This window comes from Chrysochloris asiatica, unplaced genomic scaffold, assembly GCF_000296735.1.
Source record: "Chrysochloris asiatica unplaced genomic scaffold, ChrAsi1.0 scaffold00226, whole genome shotgun sequence".
In the NCBI taxonomy this organism is placed as follows: domain Eukaryota; kingdom Metazoa; phylum Chordata; class Mammalia; order Afrosoricida; family Chrysochloridae; genus Chrysochloris; species Chrysochloris asiatica.
Genome location: NW_006408744.1, coordinates 2,758,155 through 2,784,851, shown reverse-complemented (window position 1 = coordinate 2,784,851; position 26,697 = coordinate 2,758,155). Strand labels below are relative to the sequence as shown.

The 26,697-nt window shown below is 42.1% G+C and overlaps 1 protein-coding gene across 7 annotated transcripts in view; it reads left to right on the top strand.

Moving 5' to 3' along the window:
* The window catches only part of CELF2 (CUGBP, Elav-like family member 2), a 468,556-nt gene that overhangs the window by 354,909 nt on the left and 86,950 nt on the right, over positions 1-26,697 (top strand). For all 7 annotated transcript variants that reach the window (XM_006873170.1, XM_006873173.1, XM_006873174.1 and 4 more), the window contains 2 exons: positions 5,764-5,812; positions 20,077-20,211. In XM_006873170.1, coding sequence (XP_006873232.1) covers positions 5,764-5,812; positions 20,077-20,211 — 184 coding nt within the window. The remainder of the gene's footprint in view (positions 1-5,763; positions 5,813-20,076; positions 20,212-26,697) is intronic.

The following is a 26,697-nucleotide window of genomic DNA, read 5'->3' as shown; positions in this document are numbered from 1 at the left end:
ATAACTCACACAGTCTATTCCAATATGGGATTATAACCACAGGTTAAGATTTGCAGCACAGATTTTGGGTGAAGGACACAATTCAGTCCATAACAAATCTGACCTCTTTTCTCTTTGCCTTTGAATACATTGTTCCTTTTCTCTGAATTAGCCTTCACCCATTTCCTGGTTAACATTAGGATTTATTCAAGACTAAGCTCTCAAACACTGCTTCATGGGCGAAACCGTCAGCTGTTCTTCCTTTGTCTATGTTGAGTGCCCCTCTTCTAAGCCAACATGCTGCTTGTCTTAGTGAGGCACATGTCCTACTGTGGGAAGTGAATGGTACTTCTTCTTGTCTGTACCCCAACACTACAGACTTCAGGACAAGAACTCGTTTTCATGCCTGGTAAAAGCAGAAAGAATAGACTGCATGGTCTCAGAGTCATACTGGGGCAAATCTTTTAAACTATTTCCTGCTGTCTGCAAAGAATCCCTTTGTAAGAACTTGAAACTAAAATCCCTGCTCCTTTGCATGAACGTCCCAATTCCACCAAACAAATCTCCCAAACTTCCTGGAATCCTGAGCTTTTGAGGAAGTGAAACAAAATTATTAGAGTGATGTCTCCAAATCTTTTTTGTTTTCATCTTCTTTGACATTTACATCCTGTGTGTGATCACAAATTCGTAACTCAAATGAACTGTTCGTGATAATGAGACATTCTTAATACAGCACTGATTGAACACCTTTCTTCAACAGGGTCACATTGTTTAACATCCGCTCTCTAGAATGTCTTCAGAACATGCCTGAAGTAGAATGACCACCCATTCAGAATTCGCCAAGGTCTGACAATCCAGGTCTCAGTGAAATTGGTTTCCTGCCACTCCAGGCCCAGAAGAGACCAAAACAAAGTTCATTCTGTCGTATTGGTAGCTGTTTCATTACTACCACTATAATATTCCTAGACCAAGAGTCAAGTCTTACTGTAAAACACTGCATAGGTAAAGTGTTAGGGAGTTGAGACAGGAAAGAGATCTTTCACCTTAGGGAATATTTCAGGCACCTCTACAAGTGTTCTGGCTCCGCCATTGAGTAAAGCCTTTAGCTCTTCATTGTTGGCTCATGTGCCCAATTCTCCTGTGGGGCATTTTGTGGAAAAGCAGTGTGGCACAAAAGAATCAGCACTGGATTAGGATTAAGGAGATTCGATTTCAGATCCCAAGGTCATGAGCCAGCTGGGTATCCTCAGTAAAGTTGTTGATCCCTCTTCCACCTATAAATTGAGAGCATCAGACTTAATGATTTTCAAGTCCCTTTGCAGTTTTCTCGCAGTGTGATTTTGTCCTGGCAGCTTCCAGATTTCCTCTTCAATCCTCCATGTACTTCATTCACAGACTAATCTGAACTCTCATAACACTCTGTCTCTGCTCCTTTTATGACATTTGTCACCATGATGTCCTGTAAGCTCCTTGAGAGCAGTTTTATTTCATCTTCATGTCCTACACATGATGTAGGTGCAATTATTGCATCTCTTAAATCTCCAGGAGCCCTGGTGGGACTGTGGGTTAAGAACTGGTCGGTTAACTGCAAGGTTTGTGGTGCAAACCCACCAGCCACTCTACAGGAGAAAGATGAGGCTGTTTGTTCCCATAAAGATGTGCAATTTGGGAAACCGTAAGGAGTAGTTCTACCCTGTCCTACATGGTCAGTATGAGCTGGAATTGACTTGACAGCATTGGGTTTGGCTTGGTTTGGTTTGGTTTATCTTATATCTTCATTTGCTCCTGCTTCTACCAGATGTGGGTCTGACTGTCCTGTGCGCTCTCCTTCTGAGGCTCCTCTCTCTTGATAATTCTCCATGATCTGTCCTTAGCTCTTTGTTCTTTTCATGTTTCCTAACCTCGACAAGTTCCTCCATGCCTCTGACTTTTACCACCAGAGTCTAAAGCAGCCTCTATAGGCCTGACCCCTCCCAAGAGTTTCAAACCCATATTTCCAAATTCTCTCCACATCACACAGCCACATCCAGTTTAGCATGTGCAGACCTGAACTCATTATCCTCCCTGCAACGCCACTTTCTCCTGGAGCTCTTCTTCTCCCTGGCCCCCATAGCCAGCCAGTTACTGCTCGATTTAGCCCCCCATCAGTTTCGCCTGGACTGTTGTTTGCAGTAGCCTAGCTGTTCTTCCTGCCTCCTTTCTATCATCCATCCTCCACACATTAGCCAAAAATGATTTTCTAGGAAGCAAATTTGATCTTGTTGCCTTTGCTAGTAAAGATCTTTTATTTCTGTCACTTGACTATTCAATAAAATTTCAGTTCCTTAGCACACAAGTCTCTGAAACTTGGGTACTGGCCACTTTTGCTTTTCTCCATCTTATGGCTTTCCTCCACATGTCTTGTACTCTTCCTAGGAAGAGCAATATTCTTTCTCACCAGTGTATCCTTGCATGGAATATTCCATTTTTTATAATGCAATTCCTCCGCTTCCTCTTCTAGCAAGTGTAGCTTAACCTTTAAGACTGGTATCTGATATCACCTTTGCTGAAAAGTATTCATTTCCTCACTAGACAAAATAAAGTGCCTCCTCACAGGGTCTCCATAACACTTTGTTCCTGTCTCTACATAGCACTTACCATTGACTTTAGCGGCTGTATATCTGTCAGTTTCCCAGGGATGATCAACTGTCTTCACTTTATCTTTGTATACTGCTTCTTAGCCTATATCTTGGCACATAGTAGGTGCTTCATAAATATTTGCTGGGAGCGTGGATAAATACATGCATGAATGATACTTCACTCTAAGACTCAGTCCATCTTCCTCATATTTTTTTTTGTCTTTGGTCATTGTACCATTACTTATAGGATAGAGACCACGTTCCTTCAGCCAAGATGAGTACTTTGCTCGGTTTAATTCTTCCTGAGGTTAGGTATATAGTCTACTTTTTTCTGGAAAGACAGGGCTACTTACTGACACCTAAACATTCCATTCTCATTCTAGTCTCACCTCTATAAATTGAATGTATTAATGAATGAAATGGAAATGCCAGTAGACCTCATACCTCCAGGTCTATGTTCAATGCATAAGAGCATCTTGCTTTTTAGAATAAATGAAGCAGCCCTGAATTACTTAGCCTCTTATCCCCTGGCAATATTCCTTCTTTCCTCTACCTCTAGTGTTTTGAAGACCCTGGCAGACGTTAGGTGCACATGGTCCTGACTGTCTGACAATAATTTTCCATCACTGAAGTGCCACAGCCAAGTACCATTCCCGTTTCATGTAAATTAGATAAAGCCCAAAGCTGTGGCTTGCAAGTGATGGAAGTCCACTGGGGAAATTTAAGGTTCAGACAGACCAAGAACCATTATAATAAAAGCATTTTTGCAGCCAGTGATTCCATCCATACTGTGGCTTCTTTGCTCCTTGGGGTATGATAAAATATGAGACAAGAGGACCTCTGAAAGTAGTTTGACGAATTTATTTTAATTGGAAACGGTGATAACATTCTGTGCTTAGAGTAAACTCCGTGAATTGTGCACAGTGGTGTGATCAGCATTGTATAAGCAACCGTAGAGGATCCATTTCTGCCATGAGTCAGGATTTGGGCAACACTGGCTTTCAGGTAAGGAGCCCTGGTGGTGAAATGGCTTAGGTGTTGGGCTGCCAACCACCTAACCCATTTGGCAGTTCAAATGTACCAGCCACTCTGCAGGACAAAGATGAAACTGTCTGCACCCAGAGAAAGATGTACAGTGTCTCAAACCCGAAGGAACAGTTCTACTCTGTCCTATTCGGTTGCTCTGAGTTGGAATCTTCTCTTGACGGTTAGTGAGCTTTGTTTTGTTTCCACGTGGTGGGATGTGTGTGTGTTAGGTTTAACCCTGGTGGCACAATGGTTAAAAATGTGTGGCTGCTAACTGAAAGGTCAGCAATGCAAAACCAACAGCTGCTCTGGGAAGACAGATGTTGCAGTTTGCTTTTGTAAAGGCTTCAGCCTGGGAAAGCCTGTGGGGGCAGTTCTACTCGATGTAATAGAATTGCTATGAATTGGGATGGACTTCCCAACAGAGGGTTTGGTATTGGTTGGTGTTTCAAGCTCTTTCTAGTCTTGTGTGTATAGTGTTGTGCGCTCCAAACCTGCCTGCATACTTCACTCTCTCCATTCTTTCAGTGGCTTTGACAACTGAGCCAATCAACTATTAGGCCTTCAAATTGCTCGTTACATAACTCTGAGGTCTGAGAAAAATCCATCTAGCAGACACATGGGATGGCCAGAAGAGAAACAAGAATAATCTGCATTTAAATTTGTAATACTCTAACATAGTGAAAAGGAGCTCTGGTAGCGCAGTGGATTATAAGCTGAGCTGCTAACTGCAAGGTCAGAAGTTCAAATCTACTAGCTGCTCCTTGGGAGAAAGATGAGTCTTTCTGCTCCCATAAAGATATACAGCCCCAGATATTCTACACAGGTTTGCTATGAGTCAGAATCAACTCCACGGCACATAACCAACTAACCAATATGGTCCTAGTAGCTAACTTTTCCTTAGCATTTCCCATGCTTTCTTTGCTATGTACTTTACATGCATTATCTCATGACCCTGCTGTTTCACAGGCAAAGAAACTGAAGCTCAGAGAAGTTAAGATACTTGCCCAAGATCATGTTGTTGTTGGTATTAAATGCCATTGAGTCGATTCTGACCCATAGTGACCCTGTATAGGGTTTCCAAGGAGCAGCTGGTGAGCTTGAACCTCCCTACCTTGTGGTTCAAACCGATTTTGCATTCCAGCGCATTAACCCACAGCTCCACACCAGGACTCCCAAAGTCATGTAGCTGTGCATAATGGCAGACCAAGGATTAACTATAAGATAGAGCTGGAAACTGTGTTGAGGGGCAGAATCAGGTTTCAAACTCAAGTCTGAATCCAAAGACTGATCTTTTTATTTTTGGGGAAATTGTCTATGGGGCGCGTACTTCACTAATATTATTGCCCCCTCTATAGACCTGCTGAAATGCTTGGCTGATATTTTGCTCACAGGGTTGAGTTCAGTTCCACACCTGAAGGGGGACAAAGGGTCATACTCTCTGGGTTCCACTGGTCTCTGTCTGACTAGTAAGGCCGATCTCTATCAAGATTTTGAATTCTGTTGCACATTTTCACCCACTCGGTCTAGGACTTTCTAATGTGATCTCTTTCAGGGCAGTTGATAGTAGTAGCTGGGTTCTGTCTAGTTCTGGTCTCAGGATCATGGAGACTGATGTTCACATGACCCATTAATCCATTGGACTAATTGTTACCAAGCATCTTCAGTTTTCATCACTGTCTTTTCCTCCATACAGGGAAGCCCTAATATTTACAAAGTGGATGGGTACTTGTGTGCTTTGAAGATCCCACAGGATGTAGAACATTGTCTTTGCGGATTATGTTATGCTAGCTGACCATGGTGTCCTCCAAAACTATGGTCCTGAGTCCCCGGGCCCAGTGATGCAGCTTTCGTAACTTTACTCCCTCTGTGCTCTTCCACCTTTAAATATGTGCTACAGTATGCCTCATGACCTAAAAGGATTATAGTACTGACGATGAAACACGGGCTTGTATTTCATTGTTGTTCATTTTAACTAGGGGAAGCCTTGTTCTTACTTACATGCTCCTATGACATCATCCACGGTGCTTAACAACAACAATAACATCATCAGTGTTCACGCTTTTGTAGTGTGATTTCTAGAGGTTGTCTTTACAGTTGTTCAACCTGCTTTTATTTTCTCACTTTTGTATTTTTATAGATGCATCATCCCATTCAGATGAAACCTGCAGATAGTGAAAAATCAAACGGTAGGTGATGACCAAATGTCGCATGTCATAATGTGTGTGTCTTCCGATTTTAAATGTCAGCTGGGGGAGGGAGGAGCCAGCTCCAGTTGCTCTTTCTCTGTGCAAGACTGAGAACTCCAGGAAACTTCCACTGCAATTCCAATGTGTGGAGAAATGCAAACTGGTTCTCCTGCCTCATTGATCCCAGGTGTAAGGGTCTGTGAAGATATTACAAGAAGAGTTTCTTTGTCCCTCTGTTTGAGGCTTGCTCTGTGTAGTGACCCTGTAGCATTTGGCTTCTATCTCCTCCTACAGAGCAGCATAGGAACACCTGATAGGGAGGAATAACCTTATATTCTGTAGAGAACGTGGCTGGGGAAAGGAGTGGCCCATTAAGAATTAAGCTGTCTATACATACTTTTTCTCTCTGTTTCCTTTTCTATTTGTTCCTCTCTTGCGTGAAGACTGCCTTATTGTACTCTTCTCTAAATTGTGCCAATGCATTTGCATCCGAATTCATTCAGAATTCAGCCTGCTGATTAAATAAACGTACACTCAGTGCAAAAATATTCATTTGATGAGGTCTGTGGAATAATTGGAATTTGCCTCTTGAAGACATGAGAGGGTTGATAGCCAAATTTCTCGCTCTTTAGTTTTTGCTCCCATTTCTACAAACCTCCTGTCCCTGTTTTGTTCTTTTAATTTACTGAAATGTATGTTAAAGGGATCTTTTCCCTTCCTAGACTGTAGAGCTGCTCTGTCCCCCAAGACTGACATAATCAGCAGTTTCCTTCCAACAGGCGGTTTTGCACCTCATTAATTAGTAATCAGGGCAGAAGCCATGTACTTAGAGATCTACATATCTGCAAATGTAAATTATGATTGGGCTCGGAATCTCTCCACAAGGTACTTTTTTTTTGGTGGCTAATTGTAGTGTATCCTATTTTCTGGCTTCTCTACAGACTAGAAAGTTTAGAAGGAAATGACAAGTCACATTGAGGTACTGTTAGCACTTGATGTGTCGGAGCTTGCTATATGGTAGAGTAGACTTTGGGCTTTCCCTATCATCTTCTCACCAACTCTGCCCCCAAAATAACAACAACAAAAAACCCACAACCCACATACTGCCATTGAGTTGATTCTGATTCATAGTGACCCTCGAAGACTGTAAATCCTTATGGGAACAGACAGCCTCATCTTGCACTCTCAGAGCAGCTGGTGGATTTGAACCCCCAACCTTGCCATTACTAGTCCAATACTTAAAAACACTAGCCATCAGGGCTCCTTATCTTGTCATCAGCCTCCTAGTTTCCTAGAGTTTGTTTTCTCTTGTTCTGTACTAATTTTATCACACACATGAAATTCAGTGTCTAAAGTATAAGAAATCTGCCCCTGCTCTGTTGTGGGACCTTGCAGCATGTCACTTCATTCCTTTATTTTAAAACGTTTCATTGATTACATTGTGCTGGGCATGCTGCTAGGGGTGGGGCTGCAACAATGAATTTGAAGAAGAAACAGAGGATACTACAAAAGATTCTGTCTCTGCCCTCACTGAACTTACATCCAGTCTACTGATTTAAGTGTTTAATATCCACTTAAACGGAGTCCTGGTGTGGCGCTGTGCGCTAATGACATCAGAGTGCAAAGTTATTTGAACTGCAAGGCGGTGGTTCAAGTTCACCAGCTGCTCCTTGGAAACCCTATACAGGGCCGCTGTGGATCGGAATTGACTCGACGGCACTTAACAAGAAGAACTTAAACACTGCACTGTAATCAGCTCATTCATAAAATGGGAATAATTGTACCTGCATTACACAGGATGACGTTTTGGTTTGGGTTGTGACGCTTCTATAAACTGTGGACTATTCTTACCACCTGGGTTTGTTCCTGATCTCATAGGTTTTGCACTGAGCATGTCTTATTCTCACCCTAATTTCTTAAACCCTTTTGCTGCAGAGGGGTACACTGGGCTCTGTTCTGTTCCTTAGGGGAGAGAAGATAGATGAATATTGTACATGTCAGAGGAATACAGCAGAGCAGTGCAGGGCATCTTGGAGCTTGGACAAGAAATCCCCATAATTCCTCAAAGTGTATCAAGATAAGAACCATGGAATGGAAGAAGTGTGTGGGAAAGGGTATACCTTACATTGGAACTTTAGGTTATAGTTTTACAAATGTGAGGAATTAGAAAACTGAGATGACAACATTTGACTTAACAGACCCAAAGAGTTGAAGGATGAAGGACTCTTGTATTTTCTACTTTGCAGCTATCAACCCTGGCTTATGGGATATTATGTGTCATAGGCTGATTGACATGAAATCTCAGATTGGTTTATTATGCTTGCTGCCCAGTGTCCACATTATTCTCAGTGTCCAGAGTAATGTTCTAGATCCAAACATTAGTATAGACACTGAGAGCAATGGTTGGACCTAGAACCACAGCAGCAGAGTAAAACTACCAGGGATATAACTGATTTTGCCTAATCTCAAAAGCCAAGCTGAATTGCACACTGTAAATGCTCAGATGAGAAGGTACCTGGAAGCATCATATTTAAAGATGCAGTAAAGGATAGCAGTTAAAAGATATTTTGAGAAGCCTGGATTTGATTCCTCATCCTTGGACAAGTTACTTAATTAACCTCATGAACCTCAATGTCTTAGCTGTAACGTGGGTCTAGAATAGTCCATCATCTCAGCTCTTTCTGTAGTGCTTACTTTACCAAGTTGTTTGAGGATTACATAAACTAGTATCTGTTACAAGCTTAGCATAGTACTTGCACATGATTAATACTCAATATGTGTTAAGTTATCATTAAATAATGATCTGGCTCCACCCAACTGAGGCAGCCCTGGAGTGCAATCTGTATAGCAGAGGCTACCCTGTCTAGACTTGGACATGCACTCAGAAGTCTGTACGTATGAATGAAAACCTCAAACCTTGTTGGGTCAATTCTCCCTTTGCTCTTATAGATTGACCTGCACTTCCTGAATTTTCTGTATTAAAAATCAAACAGGGTAAATGAACTGAAAGTAGCCTTTAAAGGGCTTTTTTTTTTATGGAGACTTAAATGGATCTCATCTTGCATAGACATGAACAGGTTTCAAGGTTCTCTTTGGACCTGATGGAGGAGTCTGGAAAAATGTATAATTTTCTAAAGCAAGTGATAAAAGCTGTGAACTTTTTTTCTGATTTCACAAGGCATTTTTGACAGGTAAGCATAGTTTAAAAGTTCGAACAATAGAAAGATTTCTTTGACTCTGATGCTCTAAATAGCTCCTGTAGTTAGGAAAGAAGTATAACGAGCTCTAATTGCACTTTTATTGAGTTTGCTGACATTTATGGATAGCACAAAGGAGTCCTCACATCTAGGCAGTTACTGTCTTCATTATCAGTATGTTCAGATTTCTAAAATTTTGTATTTGCTGAGCGAGAAAGGGCTACTAATCATAGATTAATTAGTGATGGACAAATGAATTCCAGAAAAACAGTCACCTTTTAAACCTCAGCCCATCTAGAGATTCTGACAAAGTGAACCTCAGTGGGTGAGCCCAGATATGTTAGCACTGCGCTACTCGATGTCCATAATATGTTCCGTAGACTAGGACGTGATGTGATTTGGACAGGGTACGAGCTCTGTATTAAACCCTGAAGAGAATCTCCTTCCAGTTGTCCTCATCACCACTACTGAAATTGCTGGAGGACGCTAGAAGAATGGGTGCCATCAGTAGCGTTGGCTGAGAGGTCAAGGGCAGGAACGGATCAAGAAGAAATGAGCAAGGAGGGAGAGTGCACCCAACCCCACCGGCTGTTCCACCTGTCTGAGCAGCGGGAGCAGCCTGGGCCCGCAGTTCCTGCCTGCCACCAGTGCCTGTCTGCGGCCAAAACCCCAGAGCCTATACCCAGAGCCATGTCATCTGCCTCACCTGTCTGTAGCCCACTCGTGAGCCAATGCTGCATTAAAATTAAAAACAAAACAAAACTGGATTTGGGGTTTTAAAAACCATTAGGGACATAATAAACAAAAGGAGAGCTGCTTTCCCTTTAAAAACAAATCTTATGGGACCACAACATATATGCAGTTAGGCATTTCCCTAACGGAAATTTGTATTTTATTGAAAAGACTTCCTAAGACTGCATGACTTCCTATAGCCTGCCCTTGAAATAGGCACTGATTTAAGCTGCAGTCTCTCTACACATTTGTGCAAACTCATAGCATTTTAGTTCCTGCCCACGTGCTTCTACATTGCCAGGTGTCAAAAAGGAAAAAAAAAAAAAAAATCTCACTCTGGATAAGCAATAAAATGTCAGGGCCTTCAAAAACATAACTGAATAAACACCCAATTTGGGGGTGCTTATTTCAACAGAATCCAACTTTTTGATTATTTTTCCATTGCAGAACTTTCAAGTGATGATAAAGGGAGGGGCATTGAAGGAAGTGTGGAGTTAGGGTACCAGAATAAACTAGCACATAGTTATTCTCTTTCATTTTATAGATCATCTGAGGGCCTGTGTTCCAGCTCTGACTCTGCCGTTGTTATTCAAAAAGAGGCAGCAGCTGTGCAAGATTGAAAATTAAACACAGTTGCCGTTCTAAAGTTTACCGAACAGTGTGTGCTGGGAAGAGCATAGAGTTTGCCTGTGCTATCTGTGTTAGGGGTCTTTCAGGGATTGAGTTATAGACCCCCAAAATATGCATCTGCTTATGGGGGCATGATTCTCATTGGTAACTATGTAATGATGCATCATCATAGCCCCCATGATGTGCTCTGATGTGATCCCTCAGTTGTTAAGGGGATTAGGGTGGGATGCAGCATGCTTTCTTACTCAGTTATAACCCTAATGTGATGTAAGGGGTGGCCTGAATCACCAATCACCATTTCATCTTAAAAGAGACAAAAGGAGAGGTAAGTGAGCAGAGAAAGAGATCTTGATGCCACCACAAAAGAAGATCCAGGAGTGGAGCTTGTCCTTAGGAGCTGGTGGCCTGCACTGAGAACAGCCTAGATCCAGGGCAAGACTGATGCAAAGACACACCGAGTTTTCCAAAGACTGGGAAGCCTACCTGCTGAAAGGAGACAAGAACCTTTCCCCAGAGCCTACAGAAAGAGAAAGCCTTCTCTTAGAGCTGATACCCTGAATTTGGACTTCTAGCATCCTAAGCTGAGAGAATAAATAAAACCATCCACTTGTGGTATTTCTATGGTATAATTATAATGTTGTTATAACACTAGAAACTAAAACAGAATTTGGTATCCAAAGATTGAGATGCTGCTCTAACCAAGATCTAAAATGTAAAAGCAATTTTGAAATTGGTGAGGGGGGAGAAATTGCATGAGTTTTAAGGAAGTTGTTGTTAAGTGCCATCGAGTTGGCTCTGACCCATAGTGACCCTGTCGAGTCAGCTCTGACTCGTAGTGACCCTGTATAGGGTTTCCCGAGGAGCAGCTGGTGAGCTTGAACCTCCGACTTTGCAGTTCAGACAACTTTGCAGTGTGGCACATTAACCCACAGCACCACACCGGTACTCTTTTAAGGTCCCTAGTATTAAAAGCCTAGATTGTCTTGAAGAGACTGTTGGTAGAATCTCAGAAGGAAGTAAGAGGACCTGTAGTACCAGAAATAGCACAGATGGTGAGGAACGGCAGCAGGAGAACCAGAAGATTGCCGTCAGACAGTGCATGTGCCAACCCTGGACCTTCAGGCACTTGTCAGTAGAGCTAAAGAGCTTTGTAACACTTGCCTGAGTAGGGCAGAGCCCAACATGCTCTCTTTGAGAGACCAAGGATCCAGGAAGCAGAAGCTAAAAAAAACAAGGTGCAAGGAAAGTGGAGCTGCTTTATACTCAAAGGGTGGGACCATGATCGCCAGACTTTTCAAAGGGTAGGACCACAGCCTTCTACATTTCAAAGAGATCTTCACCAACTTGGTTCTAGAGTGTGGGATGGGGCTGCATTCATGAGTGCCAGGGGGGTGGAGTGGAATCTTCTTCTCAAAGTGGAGAGGCCAGGGCAACCACGCCCAATAGGCAGAAGAAGAATGAGGTCTGCTGGAGCAGAGAGGGTGGGTCAACACTCAGATGGAGTAGGAGAATGGGGGCCACCCATAGCTGAGCTATCATCCTAGTGGGTCTGAAAGGCAGAGTTGAAACCCAGGCCAAAGGGTCTCCACCCAGAATCTAGAAAGTGTGGCCAACACCCAGAGTTTGAAGGGGCAGGGCCACTGCCTAGATGGTCTCAGAGAACAGAGAATTTATTTCAAGATTTGAAGCTAATGTAATTTGCTCTACTGAATTTTTCACTTGCTTGGGACTCCTTCTTCCCCTCCAGTGTTCCATGGGTAACAGAAATGTCTACCCTGTATGTCTTCTATGACTATACCTTGGAGGTAGATTGTGTATTTGAATTGACAGATGAAGAGGAATTTTGCCATGTGGTAGAATTTGGACTTGGGGTTGATTTAAGACTTTTGGGATGATGTGATGGGGTGATGCAAGTATTTTCCACGTAGCAAAGACATGAATTTTAGGGGGCCAAGGGATGGAATGCCATGAATAGAATTGTGTCTCATTGGCCGACACGTCATGATAGAATCATTCCCTATGATGTATTGTGACATGATCAGCCAATCAGGTGTAAAGGGCTTACAGTGGAATACAACATTGTTAGGTCACAGCCCTGATCTGATCTAAGGGGAGTTTCCTTGGGGTATGGCCTGCAACACATTTTATCCTACAAGCGGTAAAAAGAGAGAGAAGTGAGCAGAGAGGAACCTCAGCGCCACCAAGAAAGAAGAGCTTGGAGTGGACCATTTCTTTGGCCTCAGAATCCCTGATTTGTGAACTCCTCAGAGGAAGACTGGTACAAAGACACACAGAGATCTCCAAAGGATGCCAACCCCATAGATGTTGAAAGTAGACCAGGACCTCCTCCCAGAGCCAGCAGACAGAAAGTCTTCGCCTAGAGCAGGTGCTCTGATTGTGGACTTCAGCCTCCTAAACTGAGAGAGAATGAATTTCTGTTTGTTAAAGCGATCCACATGTGATAATCCTGTTATAGCAGCAGTAGGTAACAAATAATAACTAAAACAGCATCCCTGTGGCTTAACCCATCTTCACTGGGATGACACTCTCCTTGTCAAAAGGAAGATTGTAGTTCACTCTGTAGACAGAGCATAAATCCATCTTGATTTAACCTCCAACCTCACAACCTGTCTGAGGTTGTGAAAGCCCAGACTCCAGAAATGCCATTTAAGCACACAGTCTCTTTTTTCAAGGTGTCTGAAATCTCCAGTGTCCGTGCGTCAAGTTGGAACTGGCGGGGTCAAGATACCTAAACATTGCCGCATGAGGCTGAAGACCTGCAAAGTCTCCATTAAAAATAGGATTCGCGAGGCATTTCCACTCAGTCACTTTCTGATTTACTGGGAGATGAAGAAATAATTTTGAAATTCAAAGAGGAGAGACTCACAGATTTGGAGGCAGTAATTAAATGCCATATGTTAGCACTAACACATTGAAAAGTTGTTAATTAATTCAGGCAGCCCTGAATCCAGGTGTGACTTTGACAGATTGTACACCAGGGTGTTAGCACAGACTTACAATTAGGGATTTTTTTTAAAAAGAAGTTTCTATTCCCCTAACTTAAAAAAGTCACCACTTATATTTAAAGCATTAACCCTTCTCCATGTAGAGCATGAAAGTAGCAGTTTGGTGGTCACAGATCTGGAATACCTTTAGCCTGGTGTTGTTGGAGAAGGTACTCCCATCTGTATAGAACTTTGTGTTTAAAACTATTTTCTGTTATTCATTAGTAATCCTGGAAGAAAGTAGACTCCCCCTCACCCCCTCAGAGTTAACCCTTCATTTAGAAATGTCTTTTTTTTTTTTTTTAAATCCGAAATTTTTAAGCACCTTTTCTTCCAGTTCTTAATATTTTTCAGTTCCCTAAGTGGAATCCTGGTGTGGCACTGTAGGATAAACACTGGACTGCTAACCACAAGGTCACAGTTCAAATTCACCAGCTGCTCCGGGGAAACTCTACACGGGGTCGCTGTGAGTCAGAATTAGCTCAGTGACACTTAGTGACAACAAGCACAAAGAAGAATAGAATATGATGAACACAGTAGGTTTGTTTTACCAGTTGGCAGTCTTCTTGGGAATTAAAAGAAAAAGAAAAAAATGAGATACTTACTAGCTCTGAATACTTAAAAGAAACCCACCAGGAAATTTTGTCCAAAATTTAAAAAATAAAGGTATGTGGACTAAAGATAACTATCTATTTTAAATATTTACCAAGCTACTAGGAATTCACGGGATGGAAATCTTAGAAATAAATTTTATGAATGAATGTTCAGAGGCAAATCAAGACAGTTCAAAGGGAGAGGAAAGTTAGGTATTTTTTTCATTTAGTCAAACATGGTCCCAAAATGTTGAAACCATGGAGCAAGTTTGGCTAATAAAAGATTACTAATGTCTAGCTGCTCTTATGCAGAGTCATGTGCATACCACACACACAGACACACACACACACAGAAAGAGAGAGAAAAATAGTAGAAGTAGTATTGTGGCACTATAGGACAAGCACTGGACCGCTAACTGCAAGTTCAAGCCCACCAGCCGCTCTCAGAAACCCTATACAGGGTCACTAAGAGTCAGAACCAACTCCGTGGCACATAACAATAACAGCAGCATACAAGAAATTTTGAAGGATGAGCTATTTCAATTGCACTGCATTTAAAAGCCACTGTACTTTTAGTAAACATATGGATTGTGTAGGTCACCATGTTTTTCTTAGATACTACTTATTATTAAAAATTGTTATTAAAAAATTATCTTCATTCTCCCTAGCTAGTTGAATTTACCTTTAATGGTGGCTTAGGAAGTTAGGAATTCTTCTTAAGCAGTTTCTGATTTCTTAATATGCATCTTACGGAGAAAAAAATATTTTTCACTTACCAGGGAACCGCATGTTTAATTTACTATAACATCACCCTGAAGCTCAAAATCTGCAAATTGTTTTCATTAAATGCCATAATTATAGGTTTACCAGTGAAACCAAGGATCAACTGGGAATGTATCATTTGCTTTTGTCTAAAAGAACCAGAACCAGATTCTCCAGGACATGATGAAATAAACGGATTTTTTTGTTTGTTTGTTTGTTTAAAACTCTCAAAGGTATCACCTGTACTGCCCTGGGCCAGGGGTCCCAGAGATGAAAAGGAAGAAACAGGAAAACCACTGTCAGTGAGAGGCTTTTCTCTCTCTGCTTTGCCCCATTTTAGCAATTCTAACCTTCCTGGTGTAGCACTGTGGATTAATATGCTGGACTGCAAATCGGTTTGAACTGCAAGGTCACTGGTTCAAGCTCACCAGCTGCTACTTGGAAACTGTACAGGGTCACTACGGGTCACAACTGACTCGACAGCACTTAACAACAACAACATTCCTTTCAATTAAAGGGACTGTCGCATCCTCTCAGGACATAACCAGAACCCTCACGCATAAGGGAGTCAAGGTATCAAAGATAATCCATCGCTGCTCCGATTTGGGAAATCACAGACTCCCATCATTGTAAAGAAAGCTCCTTGCCCCAGGTACCTGGACTTTCTAAACCTTAGATCAGGATTGGGGGACCTTTTTTCTGTCAAAATGTGTAACATCATTCACTGGCTATACACAATTTTGATGTTAAAAATTAGCATGCTGTATTTGGTCAAGCAATTAACTCACCCCTAATTAACTCATCCCTAATCGGAGTCCTGGTGTGGTGCTATGGGTTAATGTGCCAGACTACAAAGCCATTTGAACTGCAAAGTCGGCAGTTCAAGCTTACCAGCAGCTCCTTGGAAACCCTATACAGGGTCACTATGGGTTGGAACCGACTTGATGGCACTTAACAACAGTGTGGTCAGAACCCACTCAGTGGCACTTAACAACAACATGATGGCTAGGAGTCCTGGTGTGGTGCTGCGGGTTAATGCACTGGACTGCTAGGTCGGTTTGAACATCAGGGTTGGTGGTTCAAGCTCACCAGCCGCTCCTCTGAAACCCTAAACAGGGTTGCTATGAGTCAGATTCGACTCCATAGCACTTAACAACAACAGTGCCATGGCTGGAGTCCTGGTGTGGTGCTGTGGAACAACGCACTGGACCACAAGATCAGCGGTTCAAATTCACCAGCCACTCCTCAGAAACCCAATACAGTACCACTATGAGTCGGAACCGACTCAACAGAACTTAACAATACAACAAATGTGATGACTGGAATTGCAGTTGCCTTGGCAAATGAATTTAAGAACCTTATAGGGCCCTCGGGTCAGTGGGCCAGACGTTCCCCACCCTTGGCTTAGATAATTGTGTGCATCAACACTGCCCTTGACTTTCACCAGTTCGCAGTTAGTGTTTGATAATTCACCTGCTGTAAAAGAAAAAAGAGCTTCAATGGTTTTCATCGATGTGGAAGAAAACAAATCCTCAACAGCATCCCTCCTGGGAATCAGAGCCAACAATGCCTGTCACCAGTGGCCACTTTTCATGAATCTGAACAGACACATGATCTTTGATTTTCTCTTAATTTCACTGTGTATTGAACCCCGTCTCTACAGATGAATAGAAAATGCTGCATATTATACTAAGCCAGGATCAGAATGCTTCCCTCCATCTACTCCACGTATGCAAACCCACTGCCATAGAGTCAACTCTGACTTGTAACGGCACCGTATGTAGGACAACGCAGTGGGCCAATGGGTTTTTGGAGTCCTGATATGGCACTGGACCACAAGGTCGGTTTGAACTGCAAGGTTGATGGTTAAAACCTACCAGCTGCACCTTGGAAACCTTACACAAGGTTGCTGTGAGTCAGAACTGACTTGACGGCGTTTAACAACAACGTATAGGACAAAGTAGAACTGTGCAGTAGGGTTTCTGAGACTAATAGCGTTTCTGCTATAAAGATGAGCAGTCTCATCTTTTCTCCCTTGGAGTGACTGGTGGATTTGAACTGCCAACCTTGCAGTTAGCAGCCCAATGCTTAGCCCACAGCACTGTCAGAACTCTATACACAAAGTACTCTTCTTACTTACTCATGACTCTGTCCCTGTCTACTTAGTATGCCATTTTCCCCCATCTAACCCAGCCGTTCCGCAGGAGAAAGATGAGGCTTTCTGCTCCCGTAAAGATTTACAGCCTTGGAAACCCTGTGCAGGGTCACTATGAGTCAGAACCGACTCCACGGTACTTAACAACAACAACAACCCTGCCTGTGTTTCTCAAAGTCCACCTTGAATTCCACATCTCCCATCAAGCCCTTCTCAAACACTTTGGTGAATAGTTTATGTTTGTAACTGTTGTGGTTTCCATCTGTATTCCTTAAATCCCTAGATTTTCACAACTGTGGAGAAAGAGGATGTGTACAAGGGATTCTGAGTATGACTCCCAATAACCTCCCTGCTCCCCTCAAGTGCTCCAGTCAACTAAGGCATGCAGGCGAACCTTCTCTCTCTTGCTGAGCCACCTTACCTGCATTGCTTAAGATGGAGAATAAAAAAAGAAGAGAGAGACTAGAGTTTAATCCTTCATTTTATAGCAATAAAACTGAGGTCTGCAGAGGTCAGAGAAGTCTACAAGGTCACAGATCAAATTAACAGCAGAGCTGAAACTAGAACATAGGTGGTCTCATTACAGCCATTGTTCTTCCCTTTAAGCCTTGCCTGCCTCCTCTGAACTTGGAGAAAACACAGTGATGAAATGAAAAAACACTGAGCTGGAAGCAGTGTATCAAACTATGGTCCTGATTCGGCCACGTACTTGCTAAATGACCAAAGGCGAGTCCTTTCCCCCTGCTAGACCTTGGGGCTCTCTTTTAAGTTAGACAACACATCTCTCAATCTCTTCCTTCCAGCCTGGAGTGTATGATAGGGCCATTTCACTATTTCATTTAGATCTTTCAGAGCTGTGCCATCTAATATGTTGTGCTGGTGGTGGCTGTGTGCCATCAAGTTGATTCCAACTCATAGTCACCCTGTATAGGGTTCCAAGAAGCCTTCCAATATTGGAGTCCTGGTGTGGCACTGTAGGGGAAGCACTCAATGACAAGGTTGGGTTGAACCATAAGATCAGCAGTTCAAGCTCACCAACAGCTCCTCAGAAACCCTATACAGGATCAAGGGCCGCTATGAGTCAGAAACTACGTGATGGCACACAACAGCAGCAACAGTCATTTGAGGATCGTGGTGACTCTGTAGGATAAACACTGACCTGTGAACCACAAAATCAGTGGTTCAAGCCCACCAGCTGCTCCTCCAGAGAAAGATGCGGCTTTCTGCTCTCGTAAAGATTTACAGCTTCAGAAACCCTATACAGGGTTGCTATGAGTCATAACCAACTTTACGACACTTAACAACAGCAATATTTAACAATTTAAATTTAGGGCAGTTGTATAGTACAGGTAAACACTCACCCACTAACTGAAAGGTTGATGGTTCAGGTCCATCCAGAGGTACCTCAGAAGACAGGCTTGATGTTCTTTTTTTCCCATGAAGCTATTGTTGTGGTGGTTGTGAAGTGCCGTCATGTCAATTCTGAGCCATAACGACCCTGTACAGGGTTTCCAAGGAGCAGCTGGTGAGCTTGAAAACCACCCACCTTTGCAGTGAAGTAGGCACACTCACACCAACCATGCGACCGAGTGCACACATGAGATTATTATGAGTCAAAATCTACTCAGCTGCAAACAACCATTTTTCAATCTAAATAAGACTAAATAGCATTTAAAAAAAAATTAGTTCCTCAATTGCACTAGCCTAATTTCTTGCTTGCAGTAGGCCCAGGTGGCTGGTAGCCGCATCTAGGCCTTTCTGACCCTGACAGATCAGACAGCTCTAGTGCTGCTTCTGCGTGCGCACCGTGAGTATACTGTGTGAAGTGCTGCTTCATGACTGGATCTTCTGGACTCAGCTCCTGGAGGGTGTAGACCATGTATTTTCACTCAGGTATCCCCAGGAACACCTGGCCCTAGTACGTCTGCAATCAATTCTTGTTATTGAAATGAGATACTTACTGTCTAGGGAGAAAATAAGAGAAATAGAAATCCAATCCATCAAAACACCAATTAGAAAAGTATAAAACAGATCCCAAACAAAGGTTTTTATACAAGGAACTGATGGTGGAGTGTTTTCCCTAAGCTAGGACTCTTTGTAGTGCTGGTACCAAAAGCCATCTGTTGTTGTTTTTTGTTTTTGTTTAATTCAAAGACATATATTGAAACAGTAGAAAATCAGGATTTCTTCCCTTGGGCTTCTATGAAAATCTTTTGCTTTCTCCACCCACAAAAGAAAAGGCTCCAAACGCTTATCCTGAAATCAGTTTGTTACATAGTCTCTGAAGCTGAATGTAGGCCTTGTATCCTAACTACAGGTATGAAGACGAAACTTGTCATGTGTCCTTCCCTCCCACCCCTGCCTCAGGTTCCAGTCATTCACTTTCCCTTGTCCTTGTGTTCACCAGGGTTGATTAGGATAGTTTTGTTCCCTCCTTTTTAGTTGTTGCTATAGGTTTCCCTCTGAGTGTGGCCATCCTAAAGTAATTCTCAAGTAGCAGCTGCCCATTCTAGAACTGGTTTCCCCTCTCTCTCTCTTCTTTCCTCTCTCTCTTGTAACTTCAGGAATGAGTAGCCATTTGTTTATTTAATCAGTGTTTGTGAGAACCAGTCTTTCTTCATGTTAAAAAATAATCTCCGCAGTGAGTTGAAGTAGAGGAAGAAAAACATTTTCTTCCCTTGACTGCTTTGTCAAAAGTTTTGTTTACTAATTCTACTACATCTGTTCCTATTGCCTATCCTCTCTTGACCTTTCTTTTTCCCTATCACTCAAGCTAAAAAACATTTACAAAGACCCAAATTAAAATCTGTATCTACAAATAACTCATAGCAATTGTGTATAGCGATTACACAGTGCTCCAACATGTTAGCAAAATACATTATTGTTTCCAAGTTTGGGGGCAGGGGGAGGCAAAAATACATAACAAGACTGTGCTGTGTCCTGTTAAGATGTTTTGTTAGTAAATAACAAGCCTACAAAGAGATGAAGTATTCAGGAAGGGCAAGGTGGAAGGGAAGAGGCAAGATGGGGTGTGTGGCAGAAACAAGGTCAACTCTTAGTATGAAGGGCTAGCCTTAGGACCCATGTTCAGTCTCACATGGCTGAGACTGGGCTCAGTGTAGTAATGAAGCATTGATTACAAGAAAAAAGATGAAATGGCCTTTGCTCATTCATTATTTTTATCTCCTAGCTGTGGAAGACAGAAAATTGTTCATAGGAATGGTTTCGAAGAAATGTAATGAGAATGATATCAGGGTGATGTTTTCTCCATTTGGCCAGATAGAAGAATGCCGGATTCTCCGGGGACCCGACGGGCTGAGTCGAGGTGAGTGTGCTGTCTGTAAAGTCTCTTTCCTTAAGTGCTAATTGGAGCTCTGTGTCACAGTCAAGGTAGACCTAGCCACCACATACAGCAAGAGGTTATTCTGTAATATGTCCCCCATGTGATAAAGTTATCCAACCTGAACTTTTCACCGTAGCTGAAATGATCAGCTTTTATGTCTCAAGTAGAGAAGGTCTTGGTGCCAGCATATTAGCTCAGGTTATCACTGTCAGATGGAAAGCTGACAGGCTGCCCTATCGTCACACATCCTCTGTTCAATCTTAAATTGAAGATTTGGGGGTGGAGGAGGACATGGGAAAGATGTGGAGGATGAGAAAGAATATTTGTTGTTTTCATCTTAGTCTTGTGGTTTTCTGCCTGGGCCTGAAAGAAATGTTAAGGGTATTCTCCTCTTGATAGTAACACAACTCAAGAAAAAAATTTCACATGTAGCACAGAGCAGATAAGGACTACAGAGTAACTGCACCTGTCTTACAGTATGAGCATTTTATTTCAAAGAACAAAACTACTGAAGTCCTGAGCACAGGACATCCTTTCAGTGACAGAGAAATGAGTTGGTCCTGAAGAAGATGGTAGGCTCTTCTTTTCCACCATGATAGAAGCAAAGGCAGCAGCTTCAAGCAGTGGTGAAAGCCCATATTTTTGCAAGCAGCTATACAAAATAGTTGGAAATAACTGTTCCCTGTACATGTTTGCTTTCCCTTTGAAAATGCCGCACACCTCCTTTCTTAAACCACTCAAAAAGGTTGGCACTGAGTGTTCACAATTATCTGACTGCAGCTTCCTGTGTCAGTCCAGAGAGGCAGAATTGAAAGTCTGTTGTGTGTGACATATTGTTCAGTTCCTATGTGAAAGCTTCATCTTTGCACCATGAAGGGGATATCATTCTGCTATTAATCTATTTGTCAGTGCCATTTCCACGGAGCTAATGAGAAGCTTTTCATTCTCAGCATCAGACTGTGGGACAGCATAGCTATCCCAAACCACATGGAGAAAAGAAAAGGTTGGCCCACAAGTACCAAGGCACTTATTTTTCATCCAGCTCACTAGTTTTCCCTAAATTCATTGCCATGAGAGGATGAACATTTGTTCCATTTGGCTATTAGAATTTAAGCTTCAGGGTTTCCACTGCTAGAAAGGAAGGCATGGAGAACAAAAATTCTCTATGTACATCCACCTCCAGAGCCCCAGACTTGGAAGCTTTCTGGAGACAAACTAGAAGAAGATGATTTCAGTTCTTTTATTTTGGTTAAAACAGGGAAAGAGAGAGAGGAGAGAGAAGTGGAATCAGTTTAAGCCGCTGTAACAATTCTGAAATTTTCATTATTTAACATTCACTGAAAAGATGGGACGGTCTAAAAACTAAGCAAGACATGGTATTGAGCAGCATCCCTAGACAGCATACCCAGGGCCTCGGCTATTCTGTAGCTCACCACCTGTGCCAGGGTCAGAACTGGCCACGGTCTTCTATCATCCTTATGGATCAAATCACCTCTGGCTCCTATACAACCTCACGACAGAGGGAAACTGAGAGTTTCATCCTACTGCCCTTTGGGTCATCTTGTTGTTGTTGTTAAGTGCCGTCGAGTCGGTTCCGACCCATAGCGACCCTGTACAGGGTTTCCGAGGGTGTAAATCCTTACGGGAGTAGAAAGCCTCATCTTTGCAGGTTGTAAAACCATGAGTGCTTCTAATCATTTCCGGTCATTTGGTTCCACGATAGTCGTAATATGGGTATGCCCCTGTAGGCAGACAAACCAGGTGAGAGTCTATGGTAGGAAAAGGCAGTATGTTAAATGAAGAATCAAAAAGATAGGGGAGATATGATTTTGGATTTCTCTTTTCTGCTGCCAATTTAGTAATTAAAATTACTGTGCTTTCCTGTAAGGCTTTCAGTAGCACTTCAGTATTTTCGTTGTAGTCTTCATTCCCAAAGCACAGCCTGGAGAAGAGATAAATAAATTAATCATGGTGGAATTCATAGTAGCTTAGAAGCCAGTGACCCAAGTTGTAGTCCCAGGATTTCTACTGCAATGAAGTGTGACCTTAGTCAACTCATTTTCCTAGCTCTATCCCTCGGTTTCCCCATTTGTAAATGACAGCAGTAAAAATATCAGCCCTGCTTATTTTATAAGTGATTGTTAGATATGGATGTGATCCCATCCTGTATAAGCCTATCATATGCATGGTCTAGCCTAGAGACCTTAATATGAAGTGTGAGTGCTTGACCTCTCCCCTCTGCTTGGCATGGCAGATCTTTTGAATGATTCCCTGTTGCACTTCCTTCATCTGTCCTGTGGGGGCAGTAATGAGTAGCAGTGCTGCCTGCCGCGTGTAGTGCTCCTTGAGCATACATTAGTGATTTCTGCAGATAAGATTTTAAAGCAGTCCAAAGTTTCGTAGGAAAGAGCAGGACACGGTACTTAACAAGAGAACTTAGCTAATTTGATCTGCCATTTGGTTGATTAACCAGCACTTGACACCAGAAGCAGCCCATTTCTGAAATAAGTTATGGGAGCACTCTCATCAATATTTTATGCAAATGCTGTCTCAATGTAAAGAGTAGGATACTCCCCCAAGCCGGTTTTTTTTTTTTTTTTTTTTAAACAGAAAAGTAATTTCTGGTGAGCTGATGAGAATTCCCTGTTGCAAAAAAGAAAATGCTCATTTATAACCATTTGTTCGGAAATATAAAGACAGACAGTAGTACTGTTTTCAATTAGCAGGACCCAGGGACTCCTGGGTACAAGGGACATTGCTCCTGCACAGTGTATTTGTTAAAAGAACAATTCTCTTTCACGCCACTATTTTGCTTTTATTAAAGAATTGCCATTTTCAATCAAATATTAATAAGTGTCTCCCATTAGTGGCACTGCAGATAAAGGGCGCTCAGCATTTCTGCTTGCAATGCCAATTGCTGGCTCAGCTGTTTAAATAAATAAATAACAACTAAGTTAAATCAAAGCTGGGCTGTTTTGTGAAAAGTAGTTTCCAATACTAAACCAGAGTAGATAGTATTCTGTAAACTTTCTTTTTTTAAATCAAACAATTTGAGGAGGAAAGAGGGGCAGGTGAGTGGTTCACTTTTTCCTCTTGCCCTGTTCATCTACAAGAATAAAGGCAAAGGAGACTATCTGTGTAGTGTAGTGACTTCTCACAGATTTCTAGTATTACCAGTCTTCTCTGGCACATCAGTGTCAAGTCATCCCTAACAGACATTCGTCTGGGTTTCTTCAGACCTGGTGATCAGTACCCCTCATTGCATCTAAGTCATGGGTTGTTGGGGATTCAGGACCCACAACTTTGGACCCTTCAAGTCCTGTCATACTTCAGTTAAGATCACTGTCTTCTTCTGGCTTTTTTTTTTTAAATGGCAGATTGGTGAAAAAGATCTCATCATTACTCACCAGAGCTGGATCTTCACCATGTTCCAAAACAGACTACAGACATGCTCAGGAAGTTGTTTGGACTCTGTTAATGGGACACACATAACAGCTTTCGAGCACATTGAAGCTGCTCGATAAATGTTAGGACTCTTTCTGACTTAAGGCCATTGAGTCAGTGCTGATTCATGGAGACCCCCTGTGTGCAGGGCATAAGTGCTCCTTAGAGTTGTCAAGGAGGCTGTGACCTTTCAGAAGGAGACTGCCAAGTCTATCTTCTGAGGCACCAGGGGAAAGGTTCAAACTGCTAGCCTTTAGACTAGTAGTTGGGCACTTAACCATTTGCACTACCCAAGCCTCCCTCTAGGCAGTGTGCCCACCTCTAAAGATGCATTTTCCCTTTTGTGGACAGTAACTCATCATGCTATTTTTTCTAATTTGGAAAGCATGGTGTTGAGATGCTTTTAAGCAACTTCCTGATATTCACATCCTTTGGTGCTGGTGATCATAGGATCCAACCTCTTGAGGCCTGCTGTGTGCATTTTCATTGAAAACGCAAGCTGGATACTGCAAGCCCATGTGGCAATTCAAATGAGATGTTTGTGCTCAGAATTCAAAAGCCTAAGGCTTCTAAGCCAATGCATGTGTTTAACAGTGTTACCTTAGCATGTTGATTTCCTAAATACATTCGCACTTACCATATCCCCACAGTCAGAATTAGCTCTTTGAGTACAATTTACAGAGTTTGCTGTACCATAGCAACAGAATATCTGTAACTCAGAGACAATGAAGGAGTTTGCTTCATTTTTCTCTCCCATAGACTGTAGTCAAATCTTCACTGCCATTTAAGGTAACTTTCTGCTTGTTTAAGAATATTCCAGCTGTGTTTATGAGGCTCCAACATTCTCCTGCCAAAGCCTTTGAATAAATAAATTGGCGATATTTTCAGGGATGTTGGAAAGCATAGACTAGATTTAGCCGTTGCGTCCTCATTTGTTTCTGCTGTATCTGATCTGGGCTTTGGCATTGAACTTTTAAAACAAGGACATGGAGAAGACCCAGTTCTGACCACAACAGTAGAGCCTTGCCCACACAGTGTTTAAACATCCAGATATGCAGATGTTTATCAAATGCTCATACTCTCCCATCCCCAGGTTAGTGGCTGCATTCTGTAAAGCAGATTATCTTGTTCCGAATGTAATCTTCAGTCTCATCTCAGTGATGAAATCTTGCCAGCTATGGAGTTTGCCCACATCTGCACTCAATCTCAGGTGGCATACATGAATTCTCTCTCAGCGCCTATTTTAAATATATTTACCCACCATTGTGGGTGGGGCATTAGAGTGTTAATTTGTATGCCTCAATATTATATCAGTAGCATATCTTTAATAAATTCTGCCTATTCTAAAAAGATGGTAACAGAGAGAAAAATTGACTGCATCAAGACCTTTCTCTAACTGAATCTGAATCTATAAACACGTTTTCCATAGGTTGAAATCTCCTTGATGGTGCACAAGTTATTTTAAATGATGCTGCTTTCATTTGAAAGATAGCAGGCTACTGCTCCTTTTTCTCAAAGAGTTGGCAGAAAAGCAAGAGATCCTGGCATTATATGCGCTTTGAAAGTGTCTCTACTTCCTTTTTTAATTTTTTGGTGCGGAACAAGAATTCATCTAGTTCTCTCTAGATTTTCTTGCAGCTGAGAAAGAAGGTAGAGCACCTGAGTTAAGATATCCTTTCAATTGAAATGACAAGTGTAATAGATGTGTTCCAAAACCTTGTCTGTGTCAGGGCTGCGTGCTTCCCCTTAGATCCTGTCTGTGGGAGGAAATTACTTTGAGAAACCTTTCCCCAGTCAATCATTTATCTGTTTTAGCTGTGAGAAGGCAGCCTCCCTGAAATAGAGGAATTCTACTCCTTTCATTTCTATTAGCAATCTCTGACATTCTGAAACTGCAGACAATAAATAATTACCAGGTAAATTGCATGTGGGCCACATTTACAGATTTAAAAAAAAATTTTTTTTTTTTTTTTTGCTAGTATTTATGTAGAGATTTGAAGGTAGTAAGTAATGCACAGGCTATCATACCTAACAAAAAAGAAAAGTGACTTCATTATTTTAGTACCTGTGTTTTCTGTCTGGTTTCCTCTGCATCTTGACCAGCAGCCAAATGACTGATTTCTGAGCCAGCACACGTGGAATTAAGAGTCCAGAATGGCTTAGGGCTGTGACTGTACAAATTCAAAGCAGTTGCCCGGTCAAGGCCCAGTGAACTCCACTGCACCCAGGACCTCGTTTGTAATGTAGTAAAGGAAGGTGATGATTATTCTGACAGATGCTGTGTCTGTCGAATGGGAAGTCGTGTAGGTGGCTGGTGAGAACAAATGATGAGCCAATCTTGTTGGTAGGACTTTAGGCAAACCTCTGTGAGTAAAAATCCATTGATTCAAGGCTTAGTCCCCAAGCCACCCACTATATTTTCAGTGGTGTTGGAAAAAGGAAATCAAAATCTAGCCATAGGCCGACTGGCACCTCCTGTTCTGAGAGAGATTCCAAAGGTTAACAAGCCAGCAGTCCTAGAAATACATGGCTCTAAGGTTACTTAACTTCATCAGAGTGGCAGAGAGAATGAGGGTTTTCAACATGCACTCAACAGGCACTCACTCCCTCTTTATGAATGGCACAGTCATTTTCCCTCTTAAGTAACTGAACAGAGCACTCCGCACAGAACTTGACTGAAGTCCCCAAGGAGACAGCTTCTCTCTGACTGCACCACTGTCAACAGAACAGAAGTCATCAGATTTGTCAGATCACTTTTGGGATAGGGTAAGGATAGTGTAATTAGACGCATCAGTCGAGCTTTTAATCGCAGGCTTCGTAGAGAAAAGGGCAATGAATGGTTTGAGTTTCTTAGAGATAGGATTTTATTGTTCTGTCACTAATACTTTTGAGACCTGTGAATTGTGATCTCTTTCTCACTAAGTTATTTTTAAAAAGTTCTGCTGGTTAGAAATTGTGGTACATGCATAAGCTGTGCCTTACTGATTTTTGTTGATATTTTCCATGTTTTTTTTAATGGATTCT